At 45.5% G+C, this 27,517-nt stretch overlaps 1 protein-coding gene across 1 annotated transcript in view; it reads right to left on the reverse strand.

Moving 5' to 3' along the window:
• Cacna1e (calcium voltage-gated channel subunit alpha1 E) overlaps positions 1–27,517 on the reverse strand; it is a 485,686-nt gene that overhangs the window by 66,254 nt on the left and 391,915 nt on the right. Inside the window, exons 14-27 of the mRNA XM_085842043.1 lie at positions 27,227–27,339; positions 25,074–25,186; positions 24,632–24,763; positions 24,105–24,177; positions 23,106–23,223; positions 20,772–20,839; positions 19,108–19,205; positions 15,177–15,233; positions 13,373–14,026; positions 12,651–12,964; positions 9,822–9,984; positions 8,490–8,619; positions 7,751–7,810; positions 6,516–6,622 (exon numbers count right to left, since the gene is read on the reverse strand). Coding sequence (XP_085698169.1) covers positions 6,516–6,622; positions 7,751–7,810; positions 8,490–8,619; positions 9,822–9,984; positions 12,651–12,964; positions 13,373–14,026; positions 15,177–15,233; positions 19,108–19,205; positions 20,772–20,839; positions 23,106–23,223; positions 24,105–24,177; positions 24,632–24,763; positions 25,074–25,186; positions 27,227–27,339 — 2,200 coding nt within the window. The remainder of the gene's footprint in view (positions 1–6,515; positions 6,623–7,750; positions 7,811–8,489; positions 8,620–9,821; positions 9,985–12,650; positions 12,965–13,372; positions 14,027–15,176; positions 15,234–19,107; positions 19,206–20,771; positions 20,840–23,105; positions 23,224–24,104; positions 24,178–24,631; positions 24,764–25,073; positions 25,187–27,226; positions 27,340–27,517) is intronic.

A 27,517-nucleotide genomic window follows, 5' to 3' on the forward strand; every position in this document is an offset into this window, starting at 1 on the left:
TTAAGTGCCTGGTACTGTATTGGACATGAGATATATTTTACCGTATTTAATCCACACAGGACCAAATGTAGTTGTTTCTCATCTCCACTCGCATGTAAGGAAGCAGAAGTTCGTGGGGTAAAGAGAGCTAAGACGGAAGATTCAGACCCAAGTCTGCCCAGGACATTAGAACGTCTTTTAAATGGGAACCACTGAGGATTATTATAGAACAGCAACAGGGATTAGTATTTACTCAGCTCAACCATTACCCTGTCTGCTTTACTCCCCTTCACTAGTGCAGAGACTGTTGATGGGAAGGAAAAGGTACAGGTACAATATCAAGATAGATAGACCTATGGATACGTTTCTCCATCTGCCCTGCAAGCCTTCCCTGACCTAGGTGAAGACTGAAGGATCTGCAGAGGAAGTTAATAGGTTGTAACTAGCCACCGCAGCATGGCAGGAGAGAGCTTAACATACCAGAAAAGGCAGTAAACTTGAATTCTACACAGTGAGTTTGCTCAGGACCTGGCTCTGCTATTTACTCATTATGTGCGTGAGTCACATCAGCCAGCGCTCTAACCACCAGGCTCTCGGAATGTTAGCAACAAAATAAAGATTACTTGTCCTTCTAGAAGTTGTGGGAGAAATCAGGTTCAGCTGCCTGCATGCAGAAAGGAAATTCAGCACTTTGACCATTTACTCTTAGCTGCTGCCTTTTGAGGATTTTTCTCTTCTACCCCAGCATCTCTCCTGGTCACCTATGTACCTTAGATCCAGAGTTACCCTGTCATCTTTGTTCTGTAACCACAAAACTCATCCTGTGCCAAGTATTTGGTGCCTAATCCTTTCTTCCTTGCATATTGACCTCAGTGAACTTCTAATACATTGAATACACATCACTCTACTCCAACTGGAAGGTATTTTTGTCCAAGCACCAAGCAGCAGGAGGAGGCAGCAGTGCATCTGTCTGCTAGCAGTTCTGTTATTTAAACTGCAGGAGAGTGACCTGATTTGTATTTCTTTTTAGTCCCTGTGTTCCAAACATAACCAATGACCCTTCATCTTTGTAGGGAGGCCTTGCCGACTGAAGTCTAGTCAGTGCCTCTCCTCAGCTGCAGACTAATTTATACGGTAAGGTTGTGTCCTGTGACTGAACAGATGCTTAGCAGGTCACACAATCTTGGCAGAAACTTCCTAGGACCTGTTATACAACCTTCTATCCTGAGAGCTCTACAACCTACTTTTAAGCATGAAGGCTACTATGATGACTTTTCACCAATCTCACAAAACCAGGCTTTTCCTTTGGCCATGAAGTCTCACTTCCTATACAGGGTGCTTTTTTGCATATGGGTCTGGTTGGTTCAACAACTGGGTAGAGCTGGGACCCCTGATTGGACTATTCCATTTAGCCTATTTCTGTGTCCGTTGGATGAGGTCCCACTTACAACATACCCTCTTCTAAATTTGAGCAGTGGATAAACAGAAATACTTGAGAATTCACACCCATAGGATGTCTACAACTAAACATCCCATGGACTGCTTCTTAGCAATGTCAATTTCAGGTGTGCTACATTGGTATATTCTGGACCTTAATAACAAGAACAAGTAAAATGGAAATTCTCTTCCATGTGTCCTCTTCTCTCTCTCTTCTCTCTTCTTCTCTCTTCTTCTCTCTTCTCTTTTCTTCTCCCCCCCCCCTCTTCCTATCTTTAGGCCAGCAGGATAGAATACAGCAATGAGAATCCCCATTGCAGGTACAAGCGCTGATCAACTTTAGTTTCCTGACCCAGACACAAAGTTAGATGAAGTAGCTTGAGAAACCAGATTCTTAGGGTCAGCATCCTAACTGCTCACTGCTGGACATTTCCAATTCCTTTGCAACAAAAGCTCTAAATTCACAGTTAATGGGCTACCTGGTGGCTAAATGCAATTTTCAAGCTGAGTAAGAGAAAGAGAACTGGATGCAATATCTGGCTCTGTAGTAAATAGGTCCTTTTTTTTTTTTTTTTGCCCCTTCAAAACAAAGTATAGTAATAGCTTTTTTTTTTTTTTTTTTTTTTGGAAACTCTCCTTTTTGGTTCTAGAAGAGCAGTCAAGAAAACGCCTCATATGTGAGGAACTACTTTAGACCCAGGCATCACTGAAAAAACAGGGGGGGTGGGGAGGTAAAGAGCTAGGTTCTGATGACAAGTTTGTTCGGGATTTCTAAGCCTTTCTGGGTAAATGAGCACATATATTTCAGTTCCAAATAGTCACTCCTTTCCAATGACATGTGTATCCTCAGCTTCAGAAACACAACCCCCCACAGATGAACTATCCCAGAGGGATGAATGCTGTGGGCCCCAGAAGGCACTTCCAAATCTCAGATTGCCTGTGTCTATGGGTTTCACTGAATGAACTTAGAACCAGCTCAGTTGCGGTGGCTTGTGCTCAGTGCACTCGAGAGACTGTAGACCTCTTAGCCACCAGGGCAGGGTGTCAAGTATCAGGAAAGTGACACACTTCAATGAAAGCTAATATGGGCAGTCTGGTTCCCTCTGGCATCCACAAGCTAGCTGACTCATAGTTTTGCTTCTGGCCAAGGACTAAATAATGACAGGCCAAGTGTGGCCAGATTCCCTTGTGTGCCAGGGAGTCCTGACCTCACCTCATGCCCTGCTATAACAGCAAACAATTATGGAAAATCCTGGCATCAGTCACCAGAGAGCTTGCCTGACTCTGCCACATAGGAGGTAGGGAAGGTGGAGGCTAAAACTATGGACACATTTTTTTTTTTTTTATTAAATGTTTAGAGCTACAAGCAGTGATAGCTGCAAATTTCCTATTGAGAATGCACACAGAAGCTCATCTATTCATATAATTCTGCTAAGCAAGTCAAATGTTGTATGTAGTGGCTATCGAAAGGGTAAGATTCATGGTTCAGAGTAGAGATTTAAGGCTCAAGATGTAACCTAGTTTGTGGTTCCCTGACTTGCTTACTATATCCCTGAGTTTGGAAGGCAGGGGAGCCCTAAAGTGTGCGCTTGATGTTCAGGTATCTAGAAATGATGAAGCTATAGCCATCATTGCCTTCCCACACCTGAGGCCAAAGAGTAGATAGGATAGCAACAGACTGTAGCTACAGAGGACCGCAGGCCTCAGTGTTTCAGGAGAAAATGACAATCATGCAGAGAAGACAAACGTGCCCTTTCTAGAGAGAAGCAAGGCAAAAGGTTTCACAGATTTAGTCATTCCTCAGACTTTTCTTGAAGCCTCAAAGAGGAAAAGACATTGGGACATTGACCAAAAACAAATCTGTCTCCATGTGGATAAAAATAAAAAACAGGATCGTGTGATGAGAGTTTCAGGGGGAGTTATTATCAATCTCTGCTGAAGTCTCCAGCTCCCTGGTTCTCTAGGAGATATTGGCCTTGGAAGGAGCACCCGATGTTCTCATAAGCACCTTATAATTAAGAATGGACTGGCAAGAAGAGAAAAGTTGCAATGGGATATTTTTAAACCCAGATATACCCACACTAAAAACACCCTAGCACCCCTTTTTTAACAAGTCAACCAAGTTTCCAGATAGAATGCCAGGGTTATATTACATTTGATGTACATTGAATAGAGATTTCCTCAGGCACCACATACAACACATGAATGTTTATAGAGAGCAAAGATGGTGGGAGATGCAGATCTCTGCAGCAGATAGACTCTGGACTTTGCAGCATTCTCTGAGTATTTAGTGGGAGTCTGTCCCTTGGTCAGTAGCACTGCTCTGGGGAATTGGGCTGGCTTCTTTCACCGGCAGTGGTGGAAGGGATAATAAGGCACTTCTGGTTTCTGGGGAACCAGATATGATGCTACTGTGGCAACCTCCATTGGTTGCTCACACTGACAAAGCAATTGCTTTTGTGGAAGCCTCACTAGGGGAGCATTCAAGTTTTAAGGGGGGGGGAGAGAAACTGGGGTGTGAAAACGGCTATGTGGGCAGTGAGCAGTCACTGGGGAAATACCCACAGGACACCAGAATGAAAGTTATAACAAGGAGATAGAGACTTGAAAGGTCTCCAGATAACCCCAAATATGGCTCCCTGCTGGCCTGATCTGACCATGTAGATCATGGGCCTGGTGACTTCATTCCATTCTCTGACCCAGGTTGCTGGCAGGTGGGACTCTTGGGGATCCTGTCATATGTGGTAGAAGAGCTGAATTCTCTGGGGCCCTCAATAAGGAAAGAGAAAGCACAGAGTTAAGACTCATAGGCGTATGAACACCAGGAAGCGTTACCAGGACCTTAGCCAATGTGATGAGGGTCAAAGGAGAAGAAAAAGGGTTGGCACTTCACAGGCAGAGAAACAAGGAAGGGAAGAGGCATGGCAAGCTAGGAAGGGTGACAACAAAAGAGAACAATGGGGAAGGAGCAAGGACCATGCACAGTTCAGAGAGAAATAAAGTCCAAGATAAGATATCACTAAAGGCAAAGAATGGATCGTAGCTCATAATCTATCCTACAAACTTGAACCCTGGAACTGGAGGCTTTCTGGAGTCCCCTGTAGTACACCTGACAACAGAGAGTCTTCTGAACTTGGGCTATTAAGGGTCTCCTTGCCTCTACCACTGAAGCCATCTGCTGCCAATTCTCAAGGAGCACAAGAGAAAATGAGGCCAAGGACAACCCTAGAGCACACTGGTGTCAAAAGAGCCCAAAGAGAAACATTTGGACACTGGGGCACAGGACAAGATTCATGGACTTCCCCTCAAGGCCACTTCCTATCCTCCAACCCCATTACACCAGCTGGTTGCTAGGGACTTAGGCTCAAGGGTTGTAGGGAAGAGGTAGCTGGGTGGAAGCAGTTGAGTCTTGGCCCAGCCTTCATTTGTCTTGAACTGAATGTGTAAATTCCACAGCAGCACATAGTTTATTCCTGCTGCCACGTTTGATGTCATGAGGAATTAGAAGGATAAAGCAAAAAACTAACATGTACTGATCATTCCCACCAACAGCCCCAGTGTTAAGTACTCTGCATGTCTTATTTTTGTCTCCATTTTAAAAGGTAAGAGATGGAGGTTAGGAATATTAATATTTTGATACAATAGGTCAAAGACATAAGCTGCTAAGAAGAAGGGCTGGGATTCAAGCTAGGCTTAGATTGACCCCATACATGTCCCCTTCCTACTTCTGCCCTGCCACCTGTGAATTATGTTCTTCTGAAAGTGCTGGTGAGTTCTGCCCACGATGTGTTTCTCTCTGTCCACTGCCCAAAGACAGGCAGAGTGTGCTACTGAGAAACAATGAAAGATGTATACAAGTGAGCTGAGGAGATGGAAAGAGAACTGGACCTTTTAACAATCCGATGATCATATTTTATTTGTCTTTAATGAACAGCGAACAAGGTTGGCATTCTTAAGGCAAAAGTAGACCTTAGTGAATCATGCCAAGGAGGAAGAGAAGCTGGGAGTTCCCTTGGTAGAGATGGGGTTGCCTTTTTTTTTTTTTGTATGTTGCTGTGAGAACCCACACAGGATCTGGATAGGTAGGGAGATACCACACTTTTGTGAAATCTCTTTGGAAACAGTTCAGCTACATTTACATTACAGAAGATTTGATTATGTGAAGGCAAAGATGACTCTCCTGTGCACATGGTTGGGACAAGACACAATGAATACTCTGCTACCATCCTGTCTCAGGGGCACACCCATACTCTGGCTCTGTTGGAGGGCCACTCACCGCTCCGGCAGCAATGGGCACAGTGTTCTTCCAGGCTCTGGAAGATTTTAGACTTAACACAGCTGGGAACTCTCACCTCTGTACACGGCATCATTGCCCCTGACCCCTTAGTTCTTACCCTGCCTATTTAACTGCCAGTGTGGATATGGGATAGACATAGAAGTGGAGAAAGTGAGTAGAGAACAATTGTTTTCTAACACATTGGAGATGCGAAGGGCAAAGCTATGGAAACATCTTTCCTTTTCCTGATCATCGGTGCTGCAGCATGGTGTCATCAATGAAAGCAGCATCCAAATACTTCCTCTGCCCAATCAGAAGAAAAGTGTGTTCAGTCTTGCCTAGAGGACAAGGTTCAAAAAGGCTGGAAGGATGGTTTTGAGGAATCCTACATGCTAACCAGACAAAAAGGAACCTGTTTGTGGTAGAAGAGGGTACAGATTGAGCACAGAAGCCTGATATCCAACTTGCTGGGTCATTTCCCTGTCTGGGTAGTGTTTTTAAAATGTTCCTGGAAGCATCTGTCTTTCTCAAATATGTTCCAGGATATTCTTCCCCATGACCAGGATTCTGGGATCCCCATTTCTGCTCTGCCTCTGCATCATTCTTCATAATGCCCTGGCTTCTCCCTTCTTCCTACTGATGCTCCTCAATCTTGCTTCTTTGTTTAGGACACATGAACTAGAACTGTAAGACCTTAAGACCTCTGCAAAGAACTATTGGTAAGCAGACTCTCAGAGTGTTGCTCTTTGGAGACAGGGTCAAATCAACCAGGGATACCAGAAGAAGAAAGGTAAGGGACTAGAACAGAAAAGCATCTACTTACGCCAGAGCAAATGCAACCAATGCACCAACCACTACCACAAAGTCCAGGATGTTCCAGAGGTCTCGGAAGTATGATCCATCCTGAAGGATCAAGCCTTGGTCTATCATCTGCAGGACAAGGGTTTGAACCATCATAGATTAGACTCCTGGTGTAATTAACACCTACACCTAGCTTCCCTTCCTCATGGCAAGGGCTCTACTGCTATTGTCTCCATAGATATGATGGTTTGAATGAAAATGACCCCCAGAGGCTCATAGGGAGTAGCCCTATTAGAAGCTAGGACAATTTTGGAGTAGGCATGGTCTTGTTGGAGGAAGGGTGTTGCTGGAGGAGGTCTCAGATGCTCAAGCCAGTCTCAGTCTCTCTTTCTCTCTTCCTGCTGCCTGTGGATCCAAATCTAGAACTCTCAGCTACTTCTTCAGCACCATGTCTGCCTGCATGCCACTGTGCTTCCTGCCATTATGACAATGGAATAAGCCTCTTAACTGTAAGCCACTCCCAATTAAATGTTTACCTTTATAAGAATTGCTGTGTGTGTGTGTGTTCACAGCAATAGAAACCCTAAGTAAGGCAATAGCCAAACTCAGAACCTGAGGAGTAGGGAGATTACCCAGCAAACCCTCTGGATAATGATGAGGTCTGAAACCTCTTCTCATAATCACACAATATCTCCAGTTTACAGTGAGGACTCAGACCCCTTCTCAAAGTCATATAGGGTTTAACCAGACTTCTCTGCCATTACAGAATCCTGTTATAATCTCCCTCTCCTCTATGTCCCAGAGCTCCAAACACTGCCACACCTGTATGGATGGGTAGAAACCCCAGACAGGTTAAACTTGGAATGAGAAAGTTCTGTTGGGATGTTCGGAGTCTAGAGGGGAGAGAATGTGGCTGGAGTTAGATGGAGTCTGGAAAGACATCTCCCTAACCCATTGCCAGACACGTTCTCTGAATAAGACAGGAAGTGCCTGTGCAGAACTACACCACGCTCAAGCTGTATGCTCACCTACTACCTGCCTCCTGTTTAGGCCATGACAAGAGAGCTACATTATTTAATCACACCCACACAGCCATGGCCTACTGAGAACACTGAGGTGAGAGAGGGCTTGGAGAAGCTCTCTTGGTATTGCCACAGACTAGGAGATTGCATTATTGGGAAAGGACCCTAAACTAAAGGAGCTGACCATTGATACAACTGAAATTCAGAGTCCATGTTTTTTTCTGGAAACTTTTACCTTTATAACCATTTCAAAGGTAAACACTCCCGTGAAAACATAGTCGAAATATCTCAGGACCTGGAAGACACACATGAATGAGACAAAGAGGACCGTGTAAGGTCACCAAGCTCTATGCATACCTGTCCACTGACTCATTCCAACCTGCATGACCCTGTCTCCCAAAAACTCCCACATCAGAACACAGAGAGGGATTTTTCATACTATCAATAGCAGGCTAAGAAGGGAACACAAGGAAAAAGGGACCAGAGAGCTTGCTTGAGTCACGTGGGCCAGAAGCTATTCCCTCCCTTTGACCATAACTTAACTTCTAGGGTCTGAATTGTTCCCCATAAAACTTTCTCTCCAGACCTGTGGGGTTCCCAGGAGATGAGTCAATGACTTGTGGTAGACTCACAGTCCCCCTGCATCCACACACATCACCTACGGTTCTATGTCGTAGCCTACATCCAGACCTTCCAATAGCAGCCGGACCCTCTCAGAAGCCTAGCTAGTTCTGGGTGTCAAGCCTGCTTTTGCAGCTTAAAAATAGTGGTGTGGTTGTGGGTGTGGGAAATGGCTCATACTTGTCTCTGAGGAATAAGCACAACTTCTCTATCTTTTTCATCCCCAGAAACCTTCCTGTTAGCCTATCTTGATTCTCCTCTGATGTTGGAGGGAGCAGCTCTGGATAGAAAAGACCCCAGGGCATCAAGAATATTGGCAAATTCCCTCCCCCACCACCCCTCCGTATACCCACTTTGTTACGCTCCGAGTTAGTTAGTACAGGGTCCTCGGCTGCCAGGGCAATGCTGCTGGCCGCAATCACCAAGAGAATGCACATTTCAAAGTAGCGGAGGTTCACAATGTAGTGGCAGGCCCTGCGGATCCTGTGGATGAGAAAAGCCTCTTGAACTCACCCCGTTGAGCTGGCCCTACATTGTTCCCATGCCTGCCCCTCATACTTCTCATAAGCCCACATTGGCCTCTTCCAGCTAGCCAGGCCCTTGCCAAAGGAAGCCACCAGGGAGAGCAATTTAATTTCTCAAGCACCACCCCTTGATTTCAGGCCCTGGTGGAGAAAGGTAATCAGATTGGTTAGAGGCTATGTCACGAAAGCCAAGATTCATTATCTGCACACATGAGTGAGCCAAGAGGAAAAGCCACGTGAGACTACGCAATCCCCAGCGGCATGTGGTGTCCTCTGATGCATCGTGGTGTCTTCTCCCTTAAGCAATGAAACCAGGACCTGCCTAGGAAATCATAAAGAACCAAGAAACACAAGAAACAAATGCCCTGATGAGGATGTTTCTATGGCTTCCTGACTATTCTGATGGAAATATCTGTATTCTATGCTACAACTTTTAATGATCTGGCATCTTAACCCGGCTTCCTCCCATCCCACAGATGTGCCTGAACCCTGCCCATGTGGCCACAGAAGGTCGCTTTCCTGTCTCAGAAGCCAATCTATATGCCAATTATAGGGCATAAGGCTCACACCCTTTTCTTAGTTCCATATTTCTTGAACCTAACATTCTAGATTCTTCTCTAACACACCTTCTTCATTCCTCTACCTCTGCCCTGGGAGAGGTAACTCTTCCCAAAACTCCATATGCAGAACAGAGGCATCAAACCTTTAAACTCCATATGCAGAACAGAGGCATCAAACCTTTAAACTCCATATGCAGAACAGAGGCATCAAACCTTTAAACTCCAGTAGATGGTTGACCACCTTAGGGTCCATAGTGTTTCCTCTTCTAGAATGTCTGCAGACATCCTCAAGGAGACTTCCTTCATTTTCCTTATCCTAACTGCTGATCAAAGAGCAGGGAAGGGTCTTTTCCCATGATATTTCTCCTGTATTCTGTCTTTAGTTACCATGGAAACTATGGACACAGAGATGAGAGGCTGTTCAACTTAATGCCCTACCTTACTTATTGGGCTCCAAAAATTTCCCTTTCTAGCTACCCTCTGCCAGGAGGACTCAGGAAGATAACAGGGCTCCCTACTTCCTCTCCATCACCCCAGTCTGGCTCAAATACTGGCTCTCTCTCCTAGTACCATAGTGGGATGCAACAGGAGCATAGCTCACGGATTAGTGGTGCTGAAGATGAACATAGAGCTATGGGGCACCATGGCTTTGCCAGTCTCCCGCTTCTCCTTCTTCTGCTTCTTCTTCTTCTCTGCCTCTTCTTCTTCCTCTTTAGTCTCTGCCTCCTTCAAGGGACTGGCTTCTCCATCCGTCTTGTTGCTGACTGCAAGCAGAAAGGTTTGAATCTTCAGAAACCCGCAGACAGCTGTGCTTTTCATTTCAGTTGGGAACAGAATGGAAAGGATAGGAGGGGATGCCAAAGATGATCTGGGAAGGTACCCGACAGCATCAGTCCTCCAAATGAGGACTCCTCCCTAGAGGAGGACTACCTCAAGTCTTCCACTTCTTATCCCTACCCATACCCACATTACATGCTACAGCCTTTTGTGTCATAGAAGTGAGAACCATAGCTTCCCCTTTTTTGGGGGGTGGGGTGGGGTTTATTATTATATTTTTTTTCATTTTTTAAATTTATTTTTTTAATTAGGTATTTTCTTCATTTACACTTCAAATGCTATCCCAAAAGTCCCCCAGACCCTCCCCTACCCACCCACTCCCACTTCTTGGTCCTGGCTTTCCCCCGTACTGAGGCATATAAAGTTTGTAAGACCAAGGGGCCTCTCTTCCCAATGATGGCCAACTAGGCCATCTTCTGCTACATATGCAGCTAGAGACATGAGCTCCAGGTGTTACTGGTTAGTTCATATTGTTGTTCCACCTATAGGGTTGCAGATCCCTTTAGCTCCTTGGGTATTTTCTCTAGCTCCTCCATTGGGGGTCCCTGTGATCCATCCAATAGCTGACTGTGAGCTTCCACTTATGTGTTTGCTAGGCCCCGGCGTAGTCTCACTAGAGACTGCTACTTCCCTTTTATTGCTGAACTTTTGTAGTGTCCGAAACAGCACACTGCTGCAGCTACCAAGCTTTCACAATTTAGAAATTATGTCTCAACTCCACATTCTTTTTCAGCTCATCCATTGAATTTTAATTTTCATATTAACCACCCCTAAGTGGTATACACTATTATTCCCATTATACAGATTAAAAAAAAAACTGAAGTTCAGAGAGTCTACATGCCTTCCCTAAGGTCATACAGCTAATCTGAAATCCTATACACCTTCAGATCTCTGCAGTGGAAGATTTCAAGAAACCATTACTCTCGGCATACAGCTTCTCTGGCTGTACCTTCTCCAGCACGATGAATATAGAAATGGAAATGTAATATTCATGTGAATATATGCCTGTGACTGCATTCCAGTGCTAGGGGAGAAGAAGCAGACAGGGGTCACGTAGCAATGTCAGGTGGCTACTTTCTGTTTCTGTGCTCAAGTAGGAGATGGGGGGAAGAAAGCTGTCAGTGTGGAGAGAAAGCCTGGGGAATCACCCCACCCCCAGTGCCTATGGCCAAGGAGTGGCACTACCCTGAGACTCATGGTACCTTTATGGTCCTGGCCCATGTTGGGACCTTCTAATAGCTAAGCACCTAAAATCTTCCTATCACATACTGTTCTGTGATGCAGGACCCACACCAGCCCTAGTGTGAAAACAGAGAGATGGTGACTCTAATGTTGTTTCTTATAAAAAGAGGCTCCAAAGCACTTCTTATTTTATAAAAGTACAAAATCATACAGACATTAAAAGTGGCTGTGGACCTGCAATCCTGAAACATGCCCCAGTACACCCCAGCAAGCACGGGGCATGGGAGATTTACAATTTTTTAAAGCTGACCTGTTGTTTCAGAGGGCAGATGATTTGAAGCAAGAGTGGAAGGGAAGCAGAGGTAGAGAGGCAGAAAGGGAGATGAGGAGACTGTCACAGGACAGAAGATAGAAAGAGAAGGAAAGCACGCTCTGATGGAACCCTATGACCATAACCTGTGATCACAGGACAGCAGTGAGATTACTGCAGAAATGGGTGTAGGGGCAGGGATAGCCTGTGGATTAATGCAAGGATAGGTAGGGGGCAGATTATAGGGTGTGGGATTAATGCAAGGCTGACACGTGGGGATAAGAATAAAGGGAATGAGTAACAAGGGAAAAGGTGCAGGGTTCGAGTCAGAATGAGGAATGGGATTAAAGCAGGGAAGGGATTTAGGGCTGGGGCAGAGATTAGGTACAAGGCAGTGATTAGGGTAAGGCAATACAGGAACTGGACATAGGATTGATGTCATCATGGAATATGTGGTCAGGGTGAGGACAGGGAAAAGATGAATGCGAGAGAGAAATGTGGTCCAGGGAAAGGTGGGTACTGGCCCAGTAAAGTAGTAGGTTTAATGCTTTCCCCTTGTGTTTTCTGTCAGTGTTTCGAGATTAACCTCTGCGTGAAAGAGTCTTGATGGGAAAGGGTGACTGAGAGCTCCTAGGAGAGAGAGAGAATTGATAGGAATAATAAAGTCAGAAAGTGTTAGTGCAGGGATGATCTCAGGGGAATCCCATTATAGGTGGCACTGAGGCCTCCAAAGATGCAGGCCTTTAGAGCAGAGCAGTAACCATAGAAAGACCCACTCTGCTAGTCTACCCCAGGATATCTCCTAGTTCTCCCAGAGATCACAAGGATGCCATCTGGTTACACCAGGACGTAACTGGCTATAAGCTCACATGTAACCACTTTGAAGACTCACAGGACCAAGTTCTACAGGATAAAAAAAAATTACAGTTGCGGGAAGTCTAACTCTGTAGGAGAACACTGTCTCAAGACTGTGAAAAATGTTTTAGTCCTGTTGGAGCGCCTTTCTATTATTTGTTAGAGCTTTAGTAGAGGGGCCCCAGAGCCAGCTGTCTTCAGCTCCAGTTGGGTGGGAGGGGGTGACAGAACAGGGACTGTGCTCACTGTTCACCACTGTTGAGTCCACCAAGGGGTCCACATCAGGGATGGCGACCGTGACACTGGTGCTCTCCGTGGTAGCCTTGTCCATGTTGGCTGTCATGCAGGAAAGATCTGGTTCACTCTGGCTAATGCCCCGGCCCACATCCAGCTGTACGTCCCCAAGAAGGGCTTGTTCACTGCTGCCTTCAGCCTCCTGCTCTGTCAGAGCTGCATCCTTCCCCACTTCCAGCTCAGGTTGGGGCTGGACTAGAGGTGTTTCTGCTTCATCAAGAGCCCCTCCCAGTCCAGAGCCCCTGGGTACCATCAGACTGTTGGTCCTGAGAATAAAGACCAAGAGATGGTTATGTTTCAGAAGCTGTTCTAGAGTGGCGGATGCACCTGGCTAAAAGGGAAGGGAGGAGGAACAGGAGCAGGCCTGACAGCATATTCTATCTTCCATCCGCATCCAGACACAGTGAGGCAAACACTCATGGGCCATGCTCACTGACTGATTCCCATCTATCCATCTATCCAGGCTCCACTCTCAGCCGAGCTGCTCTGGAATAGAACATTGTTTCCGCAGGGGTTAAGTTGCCTGTTAAATTAAGCCGTGCCTTTTAGATGGCGTTTTGGCATCATCTCTATCTTATAAAAGGGAAAACGGAGGCCCATATAGGTTTCCATCACAGAATTCCTCATAGAACCCTGAACTACATCCCTCCAGTGCCCTCCCAGGACTCCTTTACCTCCTTAAGTCCTGGGTTCTCTCCTCTTCATGGATGGTCGGCTCTTTGCTCCTGTGGCTGCTGTGAGGCTCATGCTCCTTCTCCCCCTCAATGGACACCCCTTCATCCAGACTCCGCTCTTGGCTGGCAGACCTGCTTCGGGAGGCAGAGGCAGACTCCTTGCCCTCAGTTCTGACTCGGCGATGCCGGCTTCGCCTCTGACTCTGCCTGTGCCTGGCCCGATCCTCAAAAGTCACCACAGTCTCTCCTCCCCCAGCCTCCTGCTGGGTTGGGTCACAGTTTCCATGACAGGATCTAGGCAGCCACGGTGGCTCCCGTTTGCCCAAGGACAAGGGGCTCCTCTGGTTGTCCAGGGCGCTAGTCAGGCCCCCTATGTCCCCTTTGAGGGAGCCCCCACGACTGATGCGTTCCTCTTCACACTTTTCAAGACCCAGACCCAGGGCTAGACCCTCAATGGGCCTGGGCCTCCGATAGAGGCTGGGGTGAGCATTGAGGGGGTTGAGAGGACTCAGTGGGTTGAGTGGATTGAGGGGGTTCATTGGCGGGGCCTCCTCTTTGTTGAGGGCTTCTTGGCTAGACATTTGCATGTGCCTCCTCAGCTGGCTGGTGCGCTGTTCCCACACAGACATGTGGTGCCGGCGCCTCCGCTCCCTCCTGACAATGAAGAAAGGGTAAGGGCTACAGTTAGAACCTGGTAGCATATGTGGAGGTCAGAGATGGCAGCTTTACAGGGGCCATGGTGAGCAGGGGTCATGATGAAGGAGCTAATGGGAGGATCCCAGACAAGAAGCACAGAGATGCCAGGGGAAGAGTGGCTACACAGGAGAAAGTTGTCAGACCAGTACCTCCAAGTCCTGTATAGGGTATCTTTCACTTCAGTCCCTGCCTCTACAGTGCAATAGCCATTTGGTAAGGATGGATCAGCCCAAGACTGAGCCTAGTGTCCCCAAGACCAGCGAGCAGTAAAAAGACTCACCAGCCTTCCCTCCCCGGTACTCCTTTGATTGAGGGTATCAGCTGGGGTCTCTTATGTACCCACAAATGACCCTTCCTTCAAGGTCAGAAATTCTCCTCCTCTTTCCATACCTCTCAGATTTTAGCCTGGAATAGCAGGGGCTGAGATGCACCATATTCAGAGACCAACAAAGATACTGACCATGGCAAGCAGCCACCATGTTCTAACAATGGCAGCATCTCAGGAAAGGTAGGGGGATTGTGGGCTCCTAAAGCAACAGCTAATGAAACCCACAAAAGACTATATTCAGAGACCACCAACAGTCGACACCCCAACTAACTGTGGAGCATTTCAGCTCAGAGGCCTAATGAGCATTCACAAGGCAGCAGGAACACACAAACATGACACACAGAACGCAGGCGTGGGCTCCTCAGCTGGAAGGGCAGACACCCACTCCTTCCCTCACGTGCCCGTGGGTACACACCCACCAACTGTTAAAGAGATATGCACATGGGCCCACACACACCTTCACGGAGGCCCACACAGAGATGTAACAGAACACCCACCAACACTAGTTGCCAATGCGAACACGTGCCCACTCGCAGGCCCGACACGAGAGCAAACAACACACTTGTCACATACTTTAGACACACTGATAGAAGCGCACTGAAAGGTGCAGAGTGGGGCACGTTCACAGATGTGCAGGAAACAGGCATACACACCCACACACCAAGGCACGCACTGACATTTACACTTGGTATCACTTTGTCCATGGTAAGGACAAAACCACATCATCCCCATGCCCACACACAGGACCACTCCCAGACACGCAGACCGGTACACACATACAGGTGGCTGCTGCGTGGCTCCCACATCGACATGTGGTGTCTTCTCCTTCTGTCTCTTCTGGGGAAGAAAAACGAACAGGTTCAGTCCACCCCAACCTATAGGAACAACAAGCCCCACAGCCACCAGTAGATGTCCAGAGGGAAGCCAGAGTCTTTTTTGCATGTCCATGGGGCTTCCATGCACCTCTTTGCCCCCTGTAGACACCCCCACCTCGAGTGCTCCCACAGTGGCTTCTGAGTCCTTGCTATGTGCAAATACCCAGATCTCATTCTTGAAGCACACATGCAGAGTCCCAGAGGACAGACTATTTCATGTAAAATAGACCTTCCAATGCTTCACAGCATGCTGCAGTGAGCTCATACTGCCCCCTCTGGAGTCCTGTTTTGACAAGTGCCCCTTCCCCACCATGTCAAGGGTGACCAAGGATATCCACACAAGATTGACTCCTAAGGTCATCACGGTATGGCAGATCCCGGCTCAGTTTTACGGACCACAGAGGAAACAAATGCTCTGTCATGCACACCAGTGAGGCCATAGAGCAACCCAAGACTAAGGACAAGGCCACACTTCAGAGGCCACAGAGCCACACTTCAGAGGATATGAATGATTACCCAAGGGTGATGCCTTTAAGGTTTGCTCTATTCCTCTGGGGGAAAACACAGAATTGATCTTCTAAGACTGGTGTAAAGAAATATTACTTCTACATATGCATTGCATCCATTCAAATACACTCTCAAGGGAAGGTTAAAGTAGGATAGATGAACGCTGCAAGGGAAGAACTGAGTGTGGCAGCACAGGGTCAAAGCTAGGGTGGAGGGCAATCTAGCTGAGAGCTTGCTCTAGCCTTTGAGCTAGAGAACCCGGGTTCAGCCCAGTGAGCCCTGTTGGGTGTGGAAAACAGGTAAATGATGTTCTTTGTCTGAGAAGATGTTCTTTGTCCCATCAGTGCAGAACATGCCAGGCTAATGAGCTCTGCTCAACTGCTATAACTCATGCACTTGGAAAGGAGCCTTATACAAGGGGCCAATCTGAGGAGGCAGAGGCAGCCAGTCTATGCTCTCTTTGGGGGTATCTGGAAGAAGTGCAAATGTACATGTGTACACACAAGCACTCATTGATAAAGACACCATTATAGAGATGTTGTGAGCTCCTTGGCAAAATCCATATCTCTCAGCATCAGCAGCCTATACTATAGCAGGCATGGGGCAGGGTAGGGGCTAGAAACATTGGTAGCATATAGAAATAGAAGCATATACTCTAGACAGGCAGCATGCATACCCACTGGGACAGGCACATCATATGATCTACCTGCAAATTCTCTAGTATGCAAAACACCAGCCCTCGAGGAGCATGTGTAAGTATATAGAAGGATTCCCTCTTTCTCTCTCTCTCTCTCTCTCTCTCTCTCTCTCTCTCTCTCTCTCTCTCTCTCTCTCTCTCTCACACACACACACACACACACACACACACACACACACACGCACACACACTTCAAACAAAAGAGAAACTAATCTTTTTCATGCAGCCAGACACATACTTAACACTTGATTTTACCTCTCTATTCACATAGGTAACATCCCAAATTTGCGCTCATACCCTCAAACCACACAGACAAGTAGCCACTAACTTCAACTCATATGCATGTGATCTGCTGTATATCCCATAATAGCCTTGTGAAGCAGGAAGAACAGTTGTCCTTCTCATTCCAAACATGGGGAAACAGAGGCTCTGTGGAACTAAGAGGTCTTCTTTAACGCCACAGAGCATCTCTTTGACAGAATTAAGGCTAACAGTGGAATGCTTGGGTTTGTAATAATGTTCTTTCCATGGATATGTGCTTACCAGAAATCAGTTGAATGAGCTGCACACCTGAGCAAGGCATGCATCCCTTGTGGTTACCCCAAGCAACAATAAACACCACATTACCATGTGGACAGCAACCCAAGTCCTTGGTGTCATCTTCTTGAGGATGCTTGCAGCATCCGTGTCACCTTCACTCTGCACTGGTGTTCACTGCTTGGTTCCCACAGCCCTGTGCCTACCCATATTTCATTCATTCTTCCATTCCATAAATAGTTCCTACTCTGGGCTAAACATCATCTCCAATCACATCTCTCCAAACCCTCTTCTCCCGCAGGCTTCCTCATCTCAGTAAATAGAACCACCCACTCCTGGAGCAGTCAGTGCTATCCATCTGCACTTTTAGATACCTGTGTGTATGTGCTTTTAACCAAAATATTTGAGTTCAGGGGAGCAGGGTGGAAATTACTCAAGACCAGAGAATAGTCTGAAAAGGAAGAAGTCGTTTGGTATTCTCCAATCAATCTTTAATGGTTTCTTTTTATTTCTCAGACTCACAGAAAAGGGGCTTAGAAGGCAAGCCTTCACAGCTTTGGAAAGCAAGCTCAAATCAATAGTAAAATAGATATGGGAGACACCACATAAAAATGGGGAGCATCCCAGTGGGTAAGGCAGAGAGTACTCAGAAGTCCCTCTCTTCCAAAGACCGATGCACCAAGGACTTCTTTCTCTCTAGCTTTAAGTAACAGTTGACAGGGGCCACTAGCTCAGACTGTATTTTTCTCTCTCTCCATGGGTTACCACTGTCCCCACCCACATGACAGGATCTCTCACACAGGGATCCCTCACGCAGCCTTATGCATGCCTTGTTTATCATCAGGAAGAAATTCTGTGGTTCTTGTCCACCAACTGCCCCCACTTATTGTGCAGAGGCCAGGCCTGTGCTGGGCCCATACTGACTCTCCAAGTTTTCCCATGCAGCACTGATCAAGACAGATTCTGGCAGAGTGATCCTGTGTCTCCTTCATATCAACCTCCAACTCACTCTCAAATCTGTTCCATTTGGACACTGTTCCTATCAGGCTGCTAGCAAGGCCACTAAAACAGCTGTCTTGTTAAATCCAGTGGTCCCTTCTCTGTCCCCTGGCTACATCCCCTTGTCTCTTTCCCCAGCTTCTCCTCTGGCAGAGAAGCACATGCTCACAGCCTCTGTCCTCAGCTCCACTCATTCCCTGTCCCCACTCTTCCTGGGTCATCTCACCCACACTGCTGGCTTAAATACCATCTAAATGCAAATGACTTCCCCCAAATCTTTATTTTAATCCCAACTTCTCCTCAATGCTCCAGACTCATGCAACCAATAGCCTATTCACACACTTGGATGCCTTGGAAGCATTTCGCAGTCAATGTGACCAAAACAAACTCTGAATTTCCACTGTCTCTGAAGTATCAATAAATGGTCCCACCCTTCATGCAGTCATTTAAGTCCCCAAACTATAAAACCAGTGAGAAATTTTTATTACTCCCTACTATATTCAATACATAAATATATCCCATTGGCTCACATTTCAAAAGGCAGAGTGAGCAATACTATGGTGTCCTCTGTTGCTACCTTCTGTGTCTAACTCATAATCACCCACACCACTTTAACAGCCAGCTGTGTCTCACTGTGGCCATACTGGACCGCCACAACCTATTTTCCATGGAGTGGAGTGATATTTTAAAGTGGAAACCATATAACATATAGTTACATCCTTCCATGTTAAGTGTTCCCATGACTTCTGTACCGGCTGCCCTGACTGTGCCACTCTCAATGGCCTTACTATCTTTTATTCCCCTCAGGTTCTGTAAAACACAGTAGACCTTGCTGAGGAACAGTTCCTTCAGAACATACACAAACTTTCTCCTGTAAGTTTAGGCTTCTATTATGCATAGAGTCCCTCTTGGATTTTTGTGACTAGTACCCCCCCACACACACTATTCGTGTTACCTCCCCTGTAAGACTGCACTATGCACTGTAATCAGTTCATAGAACAGAAGAGGTAGGTCCCTTCCTAAGACTGACTATCATAGACACTGATAAACTAGATTTAGCCCAGAAGCCCAGGGTCAATTTCTATAGCCTACTCACTCAATGGAAGGCATGTTGGGAGCAGACATCGGGCTGACCTCCTTGGCCTTCTGCAGTGCATGTTTCTGGTTGAAGGCTTCTTCTTCCTCCTGCTCATCCTAGACACAAAACAGAGATAGCTTTACCTAGAATTGCCATAAAGAGAGTAGCTTCCTTTGATTCCATCCCAGGAGCTCTGAAGACCAAGCAAGATGAGGTAAGCAGAAGAAAATGTTTAACCCTGTCATGGAGTCTTCCCTGCATTGTTTATGAGTTCCTAGGCAGAGGTCTCATTTCTTCATCCACATTTTTAGTTGTTCAAAGGGAGAGAGAGAGACAGATACAAAGAATCAGACAGACATGGATAGGGACAAGGACAGAGAGACAGAGACAGAAAGACAGAGATGTATATAAGTTCCCATGGGAACCAGAAAAGGGCATTAGATTTCCCTGAAACTGGAGTTACAAGCAGTTGTGAGACACTCCATATGGTCCTTACAACCAATGTTGGGCCCTCTGGAAGAACATTGAACACTCTTAACTTCTGAGGCACCTCCCCACCCCCACCTCAGCTATATTCTTTTTTTTTTTTTTTTTTTTTTTTTTTGGTTTTTCGAGACAGGGTTTCTCTGTATAGCCCTGGCTGTCCTGGAACTCACTTTGTAGACCAGGCTGGCCTCGAACTCAGAAATCCACCTGCCTCTGCCTCCCGAGTGCTGGGATTAAAGGCGTGCGCCACCACGCCTGGCTGCTATATTCTTGTTTGAAGTCAAAACAGCAAGGGAAACTTTCCAGGTAGTGATTAGAAGTATTATAATAGTATGCAGGTCCTCCCAGCAGGCTGTGGTTCCCACACACAGTATTTCATTTGACTTTTGCTGCAATACTATGAGACATATAGGGCGATCCATCTTTCCCTTTGTACCCCAGAGAAAACTGGTACTTAATGGAGATCAGCATTTTCACCAAAGCTAACACAGCCAGTGACTGACAGATAGAGGACTCAAGGCCAGTTTCTCATATACTAAAGCTGGTATTTGCCTTCTCATATCATAGAGATGAGGATTTTAAGAGAACTGGGGAAGGACGGGCAACACACCACTGATCCAGTGGAAAACATTCAGAAAACCTCGAGGTGTTCTGTACCTTTCTAAAACCAAACCTGTGTGGCAAGATTATTATACCCATTTTGTCGACCACCCCACTTCGATCAATACGGTCTCATCCCTGGGAATGGAGAATCCCTTAAAAGAAAGGAATATCTTTTTGAGAAAGGTAGTATCTGATTTAATAAAAACTTTTCTAGGATAACCATGGCCAATGGATTACCCCAGCAGCAATAATGTAGGAGTCCCACTTCCCCTGACCACTCTCACGCCTAACCTGTTGAGGATTTGGTCACAGAGCTGAGGCCATAATATTATCCTGCTGTGGCAGGAGCAAAGGCAGAGTTTAAAATCTAGAATTCTAATAGTTTTCTTGGCTCTGCATTCCATAATTCTAGGAAGAAACCATCTGAGGACTAATGGAGGGAAGTTGATATTTTCTATATCCCATGAGGGACCCTTGCTGAACCAAAGCTCAACCAACTCAGTAAAGGCAAGCTAGTCCTTGTGCATGGGTTTGTGGCTGTCCAGCCATTTAAAAACTTCCAGAAGATGACCCTCTTGGAAAATAGTGCTTACCTTGGTCAGTTCCTGGGCATTGGCCAGATTATCCACAGCAATGGCCAAGAATACATTCAGCAGCGTGTCTGTGGGTATGGGTTAAGGATGGGCAGGCAAGAAAAGAAAAAGGCTTCAGCAAGTCTGGGAGGGTACCCCCAGGGCTTTCCTGACTCTACACTGGGAGACGTTGCTAAGGCCCTAAGAGAGGAAATGCAGTAATATGTGTTCACCCTCCTTCCACATTTTTCCTCTTTGCATAGAATAAAAAAAAAAAAAGCCCTGAATCAAACAACTTATGAGAGGAAATAGGGTGAGGGAGCACCCAGACAGCCATGGCCTTGATGACTAGCAATAGACACCAAGAGGATCATTGAGTGAGATGTGCAGGGAGCTGAGTGACAGTGCTCATCTTTCCCTCCTGGAAGGCTGGAAATTTACTTAGACCAGTGGACACAGTGGACACAAAGCCACTCTTTCCCTCAAAATGGCAGGCAACTGGACCAGTTGTTTCTATATTGGGGCACTGACTTAGTTCTCTCGTTCTTCTGGTTAGGGTCCCAGAGAGCTTCCAGAATTTATTTGGTAATGTCACAGTATGGACAAGTTTCATGCTGAAATCTACTTCTCCTATATGCTCTAACTCCTGAACTCTAAATCTTCTTTGTTTGAGGTTCCTTTGTTGTGGAACATGGAACTGGTCCCAGCATAAGGACTGGTTCTGGTGACTTACAGAGTAGCAGGAAAATCAAGGGGCTGCCACTGAGGCAAACTGGTCCTCCTTTTCTTCAGTGTATCAGATAGCTTCTTTTTATGCATTCTTCATATCTAGTTTATAATCTGTTCCTGCTACTAGAAGCCCTCATGGGAAAAGCTGAAAAGAGCATCCTTCCTTTGTGAGGTTATATGCAAAAACGCAGCCACCCCAGAGTGCCGCCTCTGTGTTACACAGCCCAATTCAAGGTGAGTTTCACTCTTCTGGAGACCTAATGCTTACACAAATATTCACAGTTTATAAGATGCATTTAAGCCAGACATAGTGGTACCCACCTTTAATCCCAGGCAGAGGCAGGTAGATCTCTGTGATTTGGAGACCAGGCTGGTCTACATAGTGGGTTTCAGAACAGCCAGAGCTATACAATGAGACCCTTTTTCAAAAAAAAAAATGCATCTAATAATTACTTCATTCAATGTTCTTAGTTAGTAAAAGAGATCATTATCTTTTTTTAAGATGTGAAAAATAAAATCTCAGAAGGAACAAGTAAGTTTTTGAAGACCACACACCTAGCTGATGAAGAATGTCCCAAGGACTCAAACCTCAATCTTATTGGTTTTTTTGGTCCAGACTTTTTTTGACTAGTGTCTTAGTCTTGTTCCTGACAAAAGTGGGGTTTATTTTAGCTTCCAACGCCAGGTTCCAGCCACCACAGCAGAGAAGTGAATACAGTAGGAGCTTGAAACAAGCTTTAACTCTCTCCTCTCTACACCTGACTATGAGCTGTGACTTGCTGCTTCAAGTTTCTGTTCCCTTGGTTTTCTCAAACTGATGGACCATAGCTTGGAACAGTGAACTGAAGCAGCCTCTTTCCTCCTCTAGGTTTCTTTTCTCAGGGTATTTTTCCCCCTCAGCAACAGAGTAGAACCCAGAGTATGAGGGTTAAGATTTGGAGTTAAAGAATTTCACTGCTAGTCTTCCTCTACTATTGTATTGACTTGGTGTCATCCGGTATTTTCTTTTCTCTTACACTGTAAGGAATAGGCAAAGCAGTATCTATACAGCAAAAAATGATTTCACACATAAAACTAACACAATAGCTACTGATACTTAATGGTATTAGCACTAATTTAGTACTATTTATTTTGAAGTTTTATGACATGGTAGGTTCTGCTGTATATAGATACGTAGTTAATTAACTAGTGTAATAATCTTCCCACTATTTCAGTAAACAAAGATTTCAGGCCTCACATATTTTATAGACCTTGTACTATCTCCAACCACTCAACAAAGCTTATTATTTGTATATTCTGTAGATTTATGCAGTTGTATCTTTTAATGCTTGCATTCTTTACAGAATTACAAATTCTGTACAAATTCCTTAAGATGAAAATTTTGTTTTCTTTAGTCTGCTTAAGTATTGCCTATGGCCTCTTACCTTGCTTATCCAAGCCCTATCACTGCCACCACCATAACCACTACCACCACCACCACCCACCACCCACCACCCACCACCCACCACCCACCACCCACCACCCACCACCCACCACCCACCATCCACCATCCAACACCTCCTCCTCCTCCTCAAAGGCTGGTGCAGGGAAGTGGCCAGAATTCAGAAGAACAACTTAGAAGGATACAGTTTCCAAACAAGGTGAGCACAATGAAGTAGATGGCAGACCACATGCCTGAGCTGACCCCACCCTGGGAGCGAATGCCATTGTACATCACCTCATTCCAGTCTTCCCCGGTCAGGATCTACATTGGAGAAACAATAGGCAGGTCAAGACTCAAAGTTGGCAGAAAAAATGGGTCCACTGTGAAGGGCAAATATCAGGGCTGGATCTTATCTATCTATCCTCTTGTTTGATTTCCTGCTAAGGTGAGGGAGAAAGCTATTCCCATAAGCAAACAATCCTGTTTTTATATGGAAAAGAATTATAGTCATTCAATATGAAAAGAGGAAAAGAAGAGATACTCCAAGTCCTCACATTTCTGAGTCCCTCTGCCCTCTGGGTTGGCCATGTCTTGTGGGACTCACACTGATCTGAGAGTTTGACCACCACCTGATTGTTCTCAGGGGTGACAGCATTCCCAAGACAACAGCGTTATTGGGGAAAGCCTCAGTGGTTCTAGGTTGGAAACTGGGTTCTAATTCAGCCACATATTCTGTCTAAGCTATACTCTTTTTCATCTGAAAGATTCTAAAATACTATTGAGATTGAGTTTTCTCTCTGACTTAAAAAAAAAAACTTTTCAAAAATTGTTTTTACTATTTTGAGATGGCAGTGGAAAGATAACCCATTACCTCATTAACCTGAACATAGGTTGGGAAATGTAAAGATTTCAGATTTTTAGACAAACCACAAATGTAATTTCTGACTGCATGTTCCAGATATCTTATAAACGCACAGGTATGGGGAGAAGAGTGACTAAGTGATTGATATAAAGCTATTTGCTGATGATAACTGAGGCACAGGAGTTTGAGAGATTGTTGTAATGATTCCTCAAATAAGAGAAACACTTCAAGGTCTAATAGGGAATACAATGGGAGCTCTAACACTCAAGACACTGTCTTCTTACACTGCTTGGTCTATGGGCCCCACATAGTGCTTCTGAGCTATCAGTTGGCCTCATACCTGGAACACTGTCATGATAGCTGCAGGGAAGGTGTCAAAATTAGCTGAAGGAGTCCCATCATTAAAGTTAAACCTGAAAAGGAAATTCAGGGAAAATCAAATGTCACTTTCCAAGTTCCCCAGACTCAAGATTGCAGTTTTCATCATTTCTCTCTTCTCCCCATTGCCCCTCCCCCTACTGCTGTCCATTCCAATATGGTCTATGAAGAGGGTAGCCCCTGTGTCTGAAAAAAAAAAAAATCATGAGCTTTGAAAGGTACAAGTGAAAAGTCAGAGTTTGGACTGGTCAGCAGTTACGAAATTCCATTCTGATCATTTCACAGAGAGCTTCAAGGGGACAGGTCCTCCTGCAAGAACCACTTTCAGCATGTGTATTAACAGCAGAGACATTTGCTTCTCAAGCGTATCTACAGACTCTTCAGACCAAGAGCAAACAAGATGGCAATACACCAAACCAAACACCTTGGTGCTTCCAGTCCTGAGACTAATGAGTGCTTCTTTCAGGTGGAGAAGCCCCTGGCCCTTACCTGCCTCCAAAGAGCTGCATTCCCAGGAGAGCAAAGACAACGATGAAGAGGAAGAGGAGGAAGAGTAAGCTGATGATAGACTTCATGGAGCTCATCAAGGAGACAACCAGATTCCGGAGGGATGCCCAATACCTGTGAACCCAGACAAGATCACAGGTATGGCACAGTACCATGTCTTTCCCAAGGCCAGCTTGCCACCTGCCTACAAGTCTGAGAACAACTGCCTTGGTGTATCTGTGAGAGCAAGGTGTTTGTGGCGTGATCATCCCCTGGGAAATGTGGCACTCTGTGTGTTGTCATTGACAGTTTTCTAGTTTGGTCTTTATGGAAGGGAGATATGAAGAATGTAAGAAATGGAACAGAGAGTGGGAAAGCAAGGGGAGAAGGCAATAAGAGTTCTGTCCTCAAAGGTGACAGGAAGAGGCCAGATGCTACCACTTACTTGGTTATTTTAAATATCCTTAGGAGCCGGAGAGCTCGTAAGACACTGATTCCGAAAGATGTGCCAGGTCTGAAGATTGCCCAGACAACCTCAAAGATGCTGCCCACTGTGACCTAAGAGACAAACCCAGTGGAGTAAGAAGAGGGAGAGAAGCAATGTGGTACTTAGTACATAGTCATCAGCTCTCATTAGGCGCTGGTAAATTTAAGACTCTCCATCCCCAGGCAGCCCTAACTCCGATTGAGCTTTAAACATGAGAAGCTACCAAAGAAAAATGGCTACACATTCCCTATTTTCCCCCTGTCCTTCCTAACTTTAAATCTGCTCACTGGTCATTGGTTTACTGACTTGGCCTTAGTGAAATTACAATGCCTAGTCACTGCTTTTGCACAAACTTAATAGCAATGCATCTTGCATCATATCACCTTGGATACACAGACAAAGGAGTGGTACCCAAATCATGGGAACCAATTTGAGTTAGTCTAGGTTGTGTTCCAATATGGAAAACTCAGAAAGAGTCCACATTCTCTCATTGTTCCAGACTGCAGCACTGCTCAGAACATTTAGCTGCTGTTGTGTTAAGTATCTTTCAGGAACTGAAGCCTTGTAATTCTTGATGTTATAGTGTCTTTGTTGACATAGGGTCTGATTGCTATAGGAAATCATAATTGTAATTAACATTTCAAGATTATTATTATTTATGGGAATTAGAACAGAATCAAAGACCTTCTTTGCACATGGTAGGCAAGTGGTCTATTAACATTGTACATCTTTAATGTCAGCAGTTTTGGAGTTACTTTGATTACTTTAATTATGTGTAGGTATACATGTGAGTGCAGTGGCCCAGAGTACAGAACTGTAGAATCCCCTGAAACTAGAGTTATAGGTGGTTGGAAGCCTCCTGACATGTGTTAGATGCCCATCTGGAGCTCTTTGATAGGATAACAAGTAGCCTAACCACTAAGTCACCTCTCCAGCCCCCCTCCCAATGTTTGTTTTCTGCAATAGGGGTTCACTATATCACTTAGGCCAGGTTGTAATTTACTGCACAGCCAGTGGTAGCCTTAAACTTGTGGTCCTTTGGCTTCAGCATCCTGAGAGAATTGGGATTAGAGGAGCATGCCACTAAGGTAGGCTCTGAGTTATTCTGTGATCATACACTCATGGAATGTTGACTGTGTTGTAGGCATTGGACTGGGGGGAAATAATGAAGATGAATCCTCAAAACAAAGCTGAAAAAATATGTATGTGAGAAAAATCAGGGTTAAATTGGTCTCTTACTAGCTATTATGTCTGAAAAGTGCCTGTGCTCAGAACCGTCTGTTCTTGGTGAAAATGGAGATTGGCAAGTACTCCGAATCTTCATCACCTGACTGGAGCTTTGGCAGAAAAGGAAATGGGTTTGGCAGAAAGAGAAGTGGCTCAGAAACCTCTGGTCCTGCTACGCTGTTCTGACGTGAACCAGGTACGTGAGCTGAGCACTACAGTCTCTGTCACTTTATGAGTAGACGGCAGGCTAACTCCTAACACCTCATGTCTTGTTCGGGACCCTGGGAAGCAGCACAGGAAGCCGATGTGTGTGAAAGCACCCTGAACATCCCTAACAACACACACACACACCTAAATATTATATAGAAAGTACACAGCTAGATGGAAATGTTCTGCATGGCGTTGTGCTAATGCAAGAGCGGGTGAGTGCATATGAGGGCATATGGAGACAATTATGCTCATTTTCAACTGAAGTAGAAAATAAACAAATGTATAACCTCTTTCTTCTAAAGCCACCTCTGGAATTAAGTTCTTTGTCCTTCTCTCCCAGACTTCACCCAAGATAATAAGTAGTTCAAAATTCTGGCTATGAGTAGCTTTGTAAAATCTCATTGAGCTATATAGTTAAATGTACACACTTTAGTGTATGTGTTATACATCAATAAAAACACTAAAACCCAAAGAGGTTTTTAAAAAAATGAACAAATCCCTGCCAGGCAAGGATTCGCTGGCTTCTGAACTGCCTTTTTTTCCCCACCATATCCATGCTCCTTTTACAACTTAAGACTTCAGTGGCTCATGCTGAGTGACAGACCAAGCTGCTTATCTAAACCCTGGGCCTATCACAAAGAAACAGAAGGACAGGCAGGCTTCTGAGGACTTACCCCAAAATCAAAGCAGTTGAAGGATGAGTGAAAATAGAGGCGTGGCCCCATGCCATACATCTTCAGGGACATCTCCAACAGGAAGAGTCCCAGAAACAAAAACTCTGCATAGTCTGAAAGTAGCAAAAGTAGAATCGTTTGTTCCACAGGTGGTATTAGTTCCTCTGCTCTCCAACTAACACAGACCCCTTATAGAGGAGCCCCAGATCTCAGGATGTAAGAAAGCAGCATTGGGCAAAGCCTAATTTCTGAACACTGCAAGCTCGGTTGAGCCCCCCCCCCCCGCCCCCG

Source organism: Mus caroli, unplaced genomic scaffold (genome assembly GCF_978045245.1).
Source record: "Mus caroli unplaced genomic scaffold, Mus_caroli_1 scaffold_1, whole genome shotgun sequence".
NCBI classification, from domain to species: domain Eukaryota; kingdom Metazoa; phylum Chordata; class Mammalia; order Rodentia; family Muridae; genus Mus; species Mus caroli.